At 36.8% G+C, this 12,707-nt stretch overlaps 2 protein-coding genes across 2 annotated transcripts in view; both read left to right on the top strand.

Annotated features, from left to right (window-relative positions):
* Positions 1-12,707, top strand: part of LOC137579395 (uncharacterized) — a 66,330-nt gene that overhangs the window by 13,967 nt on the left and 39,656 nt on the right.
* LOC137579200 (uncharacterized) lies at positions 621-9,098 on the top strand. The gene is made up of 3 exons (XM_068292906.1): positions 621-635; positions 6,276-6,326; positions 8,448-9,098. The coding sequence occupies exons 1-3, from the start codon at positions 621-623 to the stop codon at positions 9,096-9,098; spliced, it is 717 nt and encodes a 238-aa protein (XP_068149007.1).

The raw sequence follows: 12,707 nt of genomic DNA on the forward strand, positions 1-12,707 counted from the left end.
AAAAAGCAAGAAGAGAAACTGCAAAGGGAAAACTATGATCTAAAAATACCCCAAATGGAGCGGAGAGGGGGCTTTCCATAATAAACAGGAGGCAACATTTGCCTCAGTTAACCGAAAAATATATAAATTGGTTTAAGTCCTAACTCCAATTAGCTGGGCACTCAACCGTGATAATTAACTGGGCTCAAAAACACAAAAAACCGAAAAACCGAACGAAAAAAGGGATGAAAATGTGAGAAATTTCTACAATTTGTTAAGCATTGTTCAGCGTGGCGTATGCGTAATGTTCAACCGGAAAAAAGAGCGAAATTTCAAAGTGACTTGACGTTGACGTTGATGTTGATGTTGATAAACCAAAAGTCATATTTCATTAAAGACGAGTAAAAACCAAAATAAAAAGTGGAAAGAGGTGGGGGGCTGGGGCGAATAGGTACCTGCGGCTTTCTTAATTTCCCCAGACAATTTTTCGCAACCAGAAAAAAAAAAAAAACGGAACAAAATGTAACCCAAGATTCAGGCTAATTTCGTTTTAGCCAAAGTTTTTATACCCTTTAATGAAATTGATGTTTGTTGTGTGTTTGGTATAAATGATACAGTGTGAAACTGAATAATTAGCTAAAATGTGCAGATTCTGGGTAAGCGATAGAGAGAGAGAGATAAATAAAGAGACATCAAGTCTAGTCAATTTGATACTAATCCATTTCTTTTTGAAGGGCATTTAAAATTGATGCAGAAATGGAAAATATACATCCATATAGATATATTTTTTTTATTTTAACAACTTGCAACTTGAAAGTGGAAGAAACTGCTTTATGTTCTGTCCTCTGTCCCTCTTGCAAATGAATGAAAACAAATAAGAAGGAAATGAGAATATGGCAAGGCAGATAACAGAGTAAGTGAGAGAGAGACAGCAAAAGAGAGCGAGCGAGGTCAACGTACAGCAGGAAAAGCAAGAAGAACAATTTGATTTTGTTTGCTATACGTTTTGGTCCTTGGTTTGTTTGTCGATTTGTTGGCCAGCAACAAAAAAAAAAGTTTAAAAAGCGGGCTTAAGTTGAAGATACTGTATAGGCGTATAATGTATAAACCTTCAGGTTCCATCTGCTGACTGGCACAACGCACAACTCCCTTTCGTCCAATTTAATGCAAATGCAGCAAAATGAATGAAAGAAATGAGAACGCAAGTTCATTGAACACAACAGACAGGATAATGACTCTACCCGAAAGGTAAATTTAACGATTTATGTTTTTTAATTACATACCCCCCGCTCTCTCTCTCCCTTTCTTCTCTCTCTTTCTGTCTCTCACACACCAAAAATAAACACAAGAGGCAATTTGAAAAGTGTCTGAGGGTGGAAGGGGAGGAAGACAACATCTTGAATTTCATTCAATTTACTTTTAATTATTCGCCATTTGTTTTCATTTTCAGTTTCAGTTTCATTTTCACAATTTTCACTCACCGCCTTGTGCAAACTTTTCCATCTGCAACTGTTAACTTTTTTAATATTAAATAATTGTGCCAACAACTACAATAAACAGCAATTGACGTGTCGCTTAAATGACTTGACTCGTTGATCCAATTTGAGTGGCAACAGTCAACAAAGACACGCCATACACACAGAAAAAGAGAGAGACAGAGAGAGAGTGAGAGATACTGAGATGGATAGAGATAGATGGAGAATGGTTGCCATCGAGTATTCTCTTCGATTCCATTTGTTTCATTGTTTGCTTTAACTGTTAAAACACAGGCAAATGTCTATCAATTAAAATTGTAGCCTAGCATCAGAGGGTTGCCGATTTAATTAGTTGACAATTGTTGAAACTGAGGGCGAACATATCGAGAGCGTACAGAATCACATCATGGTCCATGACTTAATGTGATGCTGAACGTAAAATCTATTCTTAGTTTAAAACGTTTCCCTCGATCGAATTTATATAATACTCTCTGCTTACTTAGTTTGGTTTTTGTCTAATGCGGCGTATACGCAATGTACTTGGTTTGTAATTAAAAAACAACACACGCACACACACACACACACACATACACACATACAGACCCACAGCTGACATTTTCATAATTTCACACTTAGTTGGGCATAATTTTTAAAGCCTCTTCCTCTCCCTCTCCCAAAAAAAACCTGCCGTGTTGTAATCACAAAAATTTTCCAAAAAAAAAACACACCTAGATGTAAATTTTTGGGCCACTTTCTTTCCCTTCCCTCTCTTTCTCTTGCTTAGCCTTTTAAATGGGGGAAATGTGGGGCGGGGCGTGTGAAGAACACAAATTGTATTGCGCAAATATAGGAAATTGTACAAATATTGAACGGAAATATCCTGCGGCTTTGGTCCCTGTGTAGATATTGACATATGTATTTTGAAATACGTTTCGCTGTGAGTGGAGGATAACTTAACAAACAGTTGAAAAAAACTTTAATGCACACAGCTTCAGTTGAGATGAGTCTGTGTGCGTGTGTGTGTGCGTGTGTACTCTCTCCGTTGTGTGTGTGTTTATGTGGCTAGGGCTTGATGGTTGTGTGCGTGGCGCCAGCCTTGGCCACAGGATTTTCACTACTTTAAGCCCACAAAAGGACAACATGGCAGGTTGCAACTTTTGGTGGTTGACGTTGATAATTTTACACCGAAACTAATTATATTAACTTTGTATGTCGGTGCGTGTGTGTGTGTGAGTGTGTGAGTGTGTGTGTGTATGTGTATGCGTTCCTGTGGCAAATGCCGCGGAACGGGCTGGAGATGCAACACAATTGGAATCTGTTTATGTAATGCATATGTAAGTGCTCTTTGTATGTAACTTTGTCTTGTAATTTCCAATTAAGCTCAATTGAGGGCAACAAAGGAGCTATTGGAGTGGAGCTTAATTGCTACAAGAATCGCCACTTCAAGAGCTGAAGTGTTGTACCAAATAAGCAAAGGTGGAAAAGGCTTGCACATAATTACATTGACAATTTGGTGTGTGCACCACTTGAGCAGTTAGAATATTTTCAACAATTTTGCCAGTAAAAACTGGAAAAAAGTAGTCTTTAAACCTTACTGATGAGCCAATTGGAAGATGCCTGCCTCTACTTGGCTAGTATAGACAACTGTAGATAGAGTAAGCAGGCAAAATACACCCACGAAAAGAGTTTTAACATCATTTCAATTATTTCTTATGCCATATCCTATGCCATCCTTGCTAGAGTGAAACATTTCAATTCTCAATACAAAATGCTTAGCTGTAAGTTACTGAGAAAGTAAACTTTTGAGTATATTACCATTTTATCAAGCAAACTCGTTCGCCCTTAAGGCTCCATCTCTCTCCCTCTCTCTCTCACTCTCTGTCTTAAGCGACATCCTTCTATTGTCCCATGTCCCCTTTTTTGGGTTCGTTAATGAACGCACAAAAAGTGCATTCAACTGTGCGTGAAAATGGTGGCGACAATCTACTAAAACCAAATTCACCGCCGCAACTACAACAGCAATAACAACAAGACGAAGAAGAAACAAGAACAATACCTTAAGGGGAAAGTCACAAAAAGGGTTGGATGAAACTTTTTGAAGTTGCCCCGCAACCATCACCCATTCAGTACAACCCCTTCAACCTTCAGTCCCCGATGGTCTGTGCTTATCAAGGAAGCCATTCCTTGACACCGATGGGAAGAAAATTGCGTTAACTTTTTAGTAAGTCACTTGATTATTTTTGGGGTAGGTGCAAAATTGCTTCAATGAAGTTGACTTGTTTCTACCGTTTAACTTTGACCTTGGCTTGATTTGGGTTTGGGCGACAAATGGGCGACGTTTAGCGCATAATTGAGACAATTAAATTCACTTTGACAAAAAAGGGTAAAAAGAGAAGCTCGACAAATCAACACCAAAATGAAATGTAATAAATAAATGTCCAACCCAAACCACCAGAAAAATTTCCCAAAAAAAAAAACAGAAGACAATTAAAAATTTGCAAAAATATCTTAAGATATTTCTGCGCACAAAGCAAAAAGGAGTTTAGTTCAGACTTAAACTTAAAGAATGTGGTTTTAAATGAATCGTTTAAATTCAATTTTTGATTATAATAGAGGAAAAAGCAAAAGTCGGAATACCAAAAAAAGGTTCTCAGTCCTCTCATTGATTTCATTCGGTTCTGTATTCATTCAATTAAACTGAATGTAAAATGAATGAAAGGATTCGAACGCTATGTCAACATTGTGATACCCTTGCATAAAGGGGGCATATTCAATTTGGTCAAAAGTGTACACAGCATAATGTATCCTTTTATGCTGGCGTACATGACGTATGCGTTATATATTTCTTTGTGGCAAATTTGTTGACCTTTTGCATATACTTTTTCAGCAGGCACATTGAAAATGGGTTTAACCTTTAAATTGTAATTAAATTTGGTATATGTGAAAGGTTTTTCCGTTTTTCCTTTTTTTGATGCTGATGTTGGTCCTTGCATTTTGAGCTTTTACCTAAGCTGCTGGGGTTTTGTTTTAGATGCAGTCAGTCCGCCTGTTGCATAGCTGATATCCGTACACAATTTCTCCGCCTCCGCCACATAGTTGCTCTTTTTCCCTTGTTCTAGTTAGTATGCATTGCATTTTCCATGTTGGCAACGAGCGGCAACACACACACATGGGATGAAGGCTTAAGCAATAGCCTCTATGACTCTTTGGAATGATTTTATTATGCAGAAAGTGATATTCCATCTACTACAGCCAACAACACGACTCGCCAAATCCAGTGGGGAGTAGGATGGAGAGTTCTCCACACACGGCCTGCTGCGTCTTTCTTTTGCCTTTTTTTACTTTTTGTTTTCCCTTGACTTGGTAATTGGAGCGTAATGTGTTAAAGTGACAGGCACGTGAATTGCTTCTAATTTGTTGACTCCGTTTTCACTGCTCTCTATCCCCCCTCTCTCTCTCTCTATCGCTCTGTCTCTTACTTTTTCCCGCTATAACTGTTGCATATTTCATGGCGTGATTACATTCTGTATAATTTTTTATCTCCTCCAATGTCTTTGCTCCTCGTGCTTTTTCTCTCCCCCTCTCTCTCACTATCTCTCTCTATTTGTGTGTGTGTGTGTGTTAAAGTTTTCCCTATAGTTGGCAAGTTTTGCATGCAAATGACACCCAAGACCAAAAAGCAAACATCAATCAAAGTTCAGGCAAGGCGTTGAGAGCGAGAAGGATAGATAAAGACAGACACACAGAGAGAGAGAGAAAGGGGGAAAAGCAAAACAGATAGTAACCTAAGTAAGCCAATCGACTTGACTTGGCTAAGAGTATGTGTTGTATATGTATTTAGTTTTTTGCATACTAATGAAACGTTTTTTTTTTTTTACAAAAAAAAAGTTAGTGTGAAATGCTTAAGACTAAATAAACTTCATCTATCTTTTGAGGGGCTACATCATATAAAAGTATAAGGTTTTCGTAATCCTTTTTAGACTAGGTATCCAAGTTCAATAGAATGGCATTCTTCTCTGTTTAGCGTCAAGATAGTTTGCCCAATTTTAGCCAAGTTAACCTGTGAGGAGCCAACATCATTTGGAAGAACGTTTCGCCTCCTGGGCAAGTAGCTTATGCCTTTTTATTTGTGCCAATCCTTTAACGAAGTTCAATATGTTTGGGCACTCTTTCAGAAAGTTCAGTAGAATGTCGAAATCGCAGTTGAACTTTTTAGTACTTTTGCGCAAGAAGTCACAAAAATGATGAGGAAATAGAGTCGCGAGACAAGCTTTTAGGAACTGGCTGGCTACCTTTTGCCCCCATAGACAATCTGACCATCTTTATTGAAAAATTTTTGTTACATTTTGGAACAGGAACAGGAATGTGCGCGAAGCCATCAAATAGCCGTGTTGTGTTAGTTCATTAGCAAAAAAAAATGTGTTCCAGTTTGTTGGCTTAGTTTAGTTCAATCGGTTTTTGTGTTTTTTGTTTTGCGTTTCTTTCCTTCGTTTTTGTGTTGCCATCGAAATATCCCCAAAGTGGTCACATGAACGCACAAACATGCGTTTCCGCTGGTTATCCTACAAAATCCAAAGCCTTTTACTTCCAACCAACCCCTCTTCCCCCCCGTCCTGTATATACGAGTGCCGTGTACTAGCGTTGAAATATTTCTGGTCTACAGTTGCAATTGGGCAACAAATTGTTCAGGGTTTTGGGTTTTTGTTGTGTCTTCCTTTATTCTTTTACCTTCTCTTATTTTTTTTTTTTTTTTTTTGCTGGGCCAGGTTTCATTGTAACATTCCATTCGATTTGCTTTTTTACTTTCGGTCTAACCCACAGGCACTGGGCTCTGGCACCGGCACCGGCACCGTCACCGAGCACCATCATCGGGTACAGGCTAAACAAAAAGGAGAAAATTCTTAACTAAATATTTTGATTTTCTATTAAGCAAGAGCAGAGAACAATGTTTTTCCAATTTCTACTAATCCTTGAAAAAAAATTACATTTTGAATTGAATTGTTTTGTGTCGACGTGGGCGGTGGAGGGCAGCAACACCACAGTGAACGGTGCCGGTGGTGCTGGCGGTGTTGTTTGAGCGGAGTGTACAAAAATAATAATTTTTTTCTTTCGGTTTTTTGCTTGTTTGCCTGTTTGCTTTTCCCGCACGTTGAAAAATTTTTTTCCCTTGTTTGCTGCAAAACGAAAAAAAGAAACGCGGAAAAGAGAATAGACGAAAAACAAAAAATAACCGGAAATCATGCAAAGATAACGGAGACCAAACCATAGACACACCTACTCATCTGAATAAGTATATAGACAGACAGTCAGACAATCAGGGACGGAACCGAAAGAAGCTTCAGTAAATTTAAAAACTAATAGAATCATTGTATGAATTTTATCAAATATTTTTCGACAAAGGACAATCTATGATTGGGTGAGAGAAGAAGAGATTTTGGCAGCCCTGACAAAAAAAATCTGCTGTTTCTATATAATTTGAAGTAGCAAAATGGTAGACTAATATTTTTATTGATAAAATGGATTTGTGACAGCTTAACTTGGTTTATGGCATTTGCATTTGATTGAATATATTCTTAACAGGGAGCGATCCAGAGGGTGCGGGCCAGTCTTGGTTAGACAATGATATATTGTATGTGCGGTTCTAAGTGTGTGTCTTTTCACTTTTTTTCACAGCTTTTCATTCATTTCACTAAGCTGCTTAAGAGAGGAGTTTGGTGCCATCTTCTTCTCTTTGAGTGTATTTGTATGTGTGTGTGTGTGAGTGTGTGATAAGCCGCAACTTGAAAATTTTCAACTCTTAATTGCTTTACCATGATGCAGCAGCTATGTATGTATGTATATGTATATATATTTGGATGTATATGTTTGTAGGTATCAAATCGAATACCTAACAAATCGTCGTGACTTTTGTGCCACATTTATTTGGTTCTGACACAAAAAAAAAAAAAATACCGAAGAGAAAAACTGCTTCATCATCTGTAATTGAAGACACTTGACATTGTAACAGATTTACATTACATTTGACCTTGAAGTGCATTCTTCATGGCCGTCAAAATGAATGGAATTGAACTCTTTCAGTCTTTATCGATGCTGTTCGATGTCGTTTTCCCCTTATTTGTAGAATGTGAAATAAATATTTGACACATGAACAAAACAAAAAATAAGTCTCAAAGATTCTTCAGCAACAACAAAAATATACAATAAAATAAATATAAATAGAGCAAATAGATAAACAATTGATGATGATTTAAGACCCCAACAACAACAACACACACATGAGTTTAGCGATCAATGACCAAATACCAAATACCCCACCAAAAAAGTAAAAGAAACACTAAATTAACCATGAAAATGAAACGTTACCTGAAGACCATCGCGATGGACAGACAGTAAAGCTGGGGAGATGGGGACGTAGGAAGGTTTGGAGCTCAGTTACCACTACAAACAGGTTTAAAGAAGTTTACTTTTTGAGTTGGTGTTAATGTTGCGGAAACCCAAGCGCTAAGTGCGCCATGTCTTCGATTGCTTCTTCTTCATCATTATCGTCATTGTCATCATCATCATCATCATTTTCTGCTTCTTCCTCTTGCGGTCGGTCGCTAATTTATCGTATAAATAGTAAAACAATTTCATCAACTTTAACCATACGCAACTATCTAACACATTGAGCAGGTCAGACACAAGCTCTTTCAGTATACCAACATGGTAAGTTCAAGTTCGCATTCGTTGTGCCCTTTGGGTGGCCAAACGAATTCAAGGATTAAAAGGACACAGAAATGATAAAGTTTTGAAACATATTTCTCTTGGGCTTCTTTTTTTTGTTGTTTTTTTTCTTGTGCTTATTAAAAAGTGAAAAATGTGATAAAAGTAAAATCAAAATGAAGAATACGAATCAAAATTGAAAAATATCGTTTAAAAGTAAACTCACTTTGTCAACTTCTTTAGTAGCAGGCTTATAAGGATACGATTGTTCATCTTACTTTTTGTTTGCAGCAACAGTTTTCTGCTTTTCTTTTTGCCATTTCACTGGCCATTTGTGCCATTAATTTGGTCGATTGCCGAAGCTTGATCCGTCGCGATGTTTCCCATCTGCCTTTGGAGTACCTGCCCCCAGTGGTTTTGCCGCCCTTGCCTAGTCGTGACTATTTGCCACCTGTTGAACAACATGCATCCTCGTTGTCACACGTCTTGCAGCCACCTCGTGATTATTTGCCACCCGTAAATAATGAATATTTGCCACCAGTGGAGGAAAATGAGGAATTAGAACTGCCATCCACAACCACTGAAGCAGAGATCGAAGAAACCACCGAAGAAGTGATTCCCACAACCACAGTAGCTGCAGTTACAGAACCTCAAACCGAAGCCCAACCAGAGGCAGAACCAGAAGTTGAAGTTAAAACCCATGAAGATGTCATCGAGGATGAGCAACCCAAAGAGGAAGTAGAATCGGCAGTCCTAGAGGCTGATGGCTATCATTATCGTACACCCGAGGTGGTGCCCGATCTTTTGCCCACCAAGGAATATTTGCCACCCTTGGATAACAATAATGTCGTGGCCGAAGAGGTGCCCAATAGCAAGGAGGCTTCTGCTGCTCTACAAGATGATGGCTATCATTATCGGTCCATCAAGAGATTGCGTATCTAGTTGAGACTAAAGAAGATGTAGAAGTTGCTAACGAATTTCCTGTTGATTGCAAAATAAAATTGTTGTTTATTTTTATATTACTAATGCAAAAAACAAAAACCCACATACCCACATGAATGTATTTGTAAATGGTGTAATAAAGTGTAAAAATCAAAGTAAATGAAAGTCTTGGTTTGTTTGCATTGTGTTTGAGTCTTCTTTGTGCTTGTTAAAGTTAATGGCAATGCTGGAAGACTGAATTTCTCATGGACTAGCAGAAAAGATGAATATGGTTAAAAGAATAGGTTTACCTAGAAGTCTTTAACCTCTGGATAGACCTACCAACTTGACCCGGTCCTTACCTTATATGTAGTTACTTTGTATTTCTCTTTCCACATGTTGGTTAATCATCCCTGTACTGTAATTATTCTATTGAATAATTCGTTAATTTGGATGTATTAATGAACAAATAATTATTAGTTTTTATACCAAAACACTTTAACTCTTTTAATGTCCTTAACAATGTGGCGTGTGTCCTTAACTGTAAGCGTTATCAATCAATCAATGTATGTACATAGGTATCACATACAAAATGACCGCAATTTGAAACGTAAATGTAACTTGAATTGTGGTCGATATCGTTGCCATAATCTGTTTTACACCGTTTTGGACTTGGCCAACAAGAAATAATAATGAAAGGCTTACAAATTAATCCGTTTTTTGTTTTTATTTCGTTTTCTCTTGAACTATAAATAAATTGGTTCGTCTGTATGGGGTTGTGTGCGTATGTGTGTGTATGAGTGTGCTTTGTACAAGTCAATTAGATGGTTGCCACGCCCACTTATAGGCAATGCCTCCCTTACGCCGTTGCTTTGAAAAACATTTCATTTATATTGATGACAGGAAATTAGAAAAATGTTTTCTATCAGCCCACACAAACAACTTACAGAGGGCAACACGCACACACAAACACACACGCGGACTTATAAAACACACATACACACAAACACACCTACATACGCTTTCTTGTCGTCAAATGTCGTCCTGCTTGTATCCATGTATCCTCGTGAGGCTTCACAATTGATTTGTGCTGCTGCTTCTGGTTTACTTTTTCAATCCTTAGCTACTTGTTGTTTTTTCCCCACTAGCTCTTCTTTTACTAAAGGGTATGAACCTTTTGCCTGAAACTTTGTCTTCCTTTTAGTTTTGATAAGGCTTTGATTACCCTCGGTTGATTAATTTTAGATTTTAATTAATGATCAATTTATATAACTTTATCAATGTTGATTGAAATCAAAACTACTACATTTATGCTATAACTTTTGCTGAGATACAAGTAAGAGTATTAAGAATACGGTCTGCCTAAAGGCCGTGTCAAGAAGCCTCTTTGTTGTTGTTGTTGTTTCATTATCGAAATGAGAGTTTCAACTGAAACTCAACAAAACTTGATTCGACTTAACTTTCAATTGGTGGCATAAATATTTAAAAAACTTTGAAAAAAGGAGCACCTCTAATATAAATGGGCTTTTTATGTTGCGGTTGTTTTAGCTAAATTATTTATGAACAAACAAAGCCCGCCAGTTCGGCCGCTTGGCGATTGAAATCGAAATTGAAAGCAACAAGTGGCTTCAATCCACCAAACGATTCAATCAAGTCAAAAAGGAAACATGAACAAGGCATTCGAGTAACTTGTCTTAAGTTTTTCAGTTTGAATGCATATTGATTAAAATATATTTTTGCGTTTCAGTCTTTGTTATTATTGCGTTTCTTTTTATTATGTCTTTATGTTAGTTTTGGCCGAAAACAAATGATGGTGCCAAAACAAACACCTGTAAGATGACCGCCACATTTTGTGGGCGAAATTGAAAATCAACTTTCGTTCAGAATGTTCAGTTCAGTGCGAAAAGCTTGTTCGAAGGAAAAAGCTTTTCCTTCAACATTCGACGAAACTTTCGTCTCGAGGAAAATTCATATAAAAAGCCAATGCAAAGGAAAACACAATTCAGTTGCGGGTTAAATATTGCCGAAATAAGGAAAAACGGGCCAAGCTCCAAATAAAGAAAACGAAAACACAAAAATCAAACAAATCATATCGTAGAAAATCATATTTTTTTTGGTTTTTTTTTTCGTTTTGGCCATTTATTCGCAATAAAATAAAGAACAATGAACGTTAGGCGCCAAACCCATCTCAATGGATGGAAAAGTGACCCAAATGTTGGTGAAAATCAAGTGATCGTTAAATGCGATCGCCAAAAATGAAAAACGGAAACCAAAGTGATCAAGTTTTCACAAAAATTGCAAACAAGTTGATATCAAACAACAAAAAAAGTAAAAATAACGATATGAAAGAGATTTCTGAAATGATGATCAGTCTTCTGCCAAGGCAAACCGAAAAGCAAAAATAAAAAACATTTATTACGCAAAGTAAATTAAAATCACATTATGAATATTTAATAATTTTATATTGCAGTAACTGTAAATTAATTGTCAAAGATTAGTTGAAACTCTTTTCGTTTACAAGGAGAGAGATAGAGAGAGAGAGAGAGGGAGAGACAAAAAAATTGCAAAATTTAACAATTAAAATTCAATTAATTTACAAAAGTCAAATCTAACTTTGTTCGGGCTACCCTTCCCTTTGGCTTTTTCTCTATTTGTTTGTTCGTTCGTCATTTGTTGTAATGCCATTTTTATGAAGAGTGAAAGACCAACAACAAGTTGTTTTTGCAAATTGAATGAAATTGCATTTTAGCTTGGTTAAATGACATTTTTGTGGGCTACCACATTGATTCTAACCAACCAGCCACCACTCTCTGCATGCACACACATTCCCCTCCGCGCCTACGCCTCTGCCTTCTCTTACTCGTAATAAATGTACCTACGACAAAATGAAATAAAAAGGTTTATTAATAAAACGTTTGTCAGTACACACACACACACACACACACACACACTCACAGAGAAGAGTGAAAAAAGATAAAATAAAACGCGTATACGCAGTGCTGGCAGGCAAAATAAACGTTGCTCGACAAAAGGGTTGGGCAAGATGGTTCGTTAGATGTAATAGTTAGTTGCTATACATTGAAAATTGTTTTCACATTTCCCATAAATAAGACTATATAAAGATATATGATTCTCTGGAAATTTGTATCGATGCAAGTGCTAATGAAAAAGTGACAAAACTTTTTCCTGGGCTACCCTTTAAATGAAGTTGACTCCCACTCGAATATTGACTTTCAGTGAAGTGGCAAAAGATAAAAATTTCGAACTGCAATTTTCTGTTTTTTTCTAAAATTAAATTAAATTTGAATGAGAATTATTCTTCTTTCTAAATCAGTTTGAATTCCAAGTAAGTGAAATATTGCCCAAAAATTCAACGTTTTTAAGAGCAAATTAAGTGGATAATGTGATGATTTCTGATTTCAACAAATTTATTTAAAATCGAAAATCTAAAAGTTATAAACAAAATCCAAACTTAAAAAATATTACATGGTGACAAAACTTTCTTTCAATTCAGTTTAAAAACGATGAAATTTCTCTTTGCCAGAGTTAAATCGTCAATATCGCTGATCCAGATAGAGAGACTGTAGATAGAGGAAACATCTTCCTACCAACCTTTAACCTTTTGTGCCT

Source organism: Drosophila tropicalis, unplaced genomic scaffold (genome assembly GCF_018151085.1).
Source record: "Drosophila tropicalis isolate 14030-0801.00 unplaced genomic scaffold, ASM1815108v1 contig_694, whole genome shotgun sequence".
Classification (NCBI taxonomy): Eukaryota; Metazoa; Arthropoda; class Insecta; order Diptera; family Drosophilidae; genus Drosophila; species Drosophila tropicalis.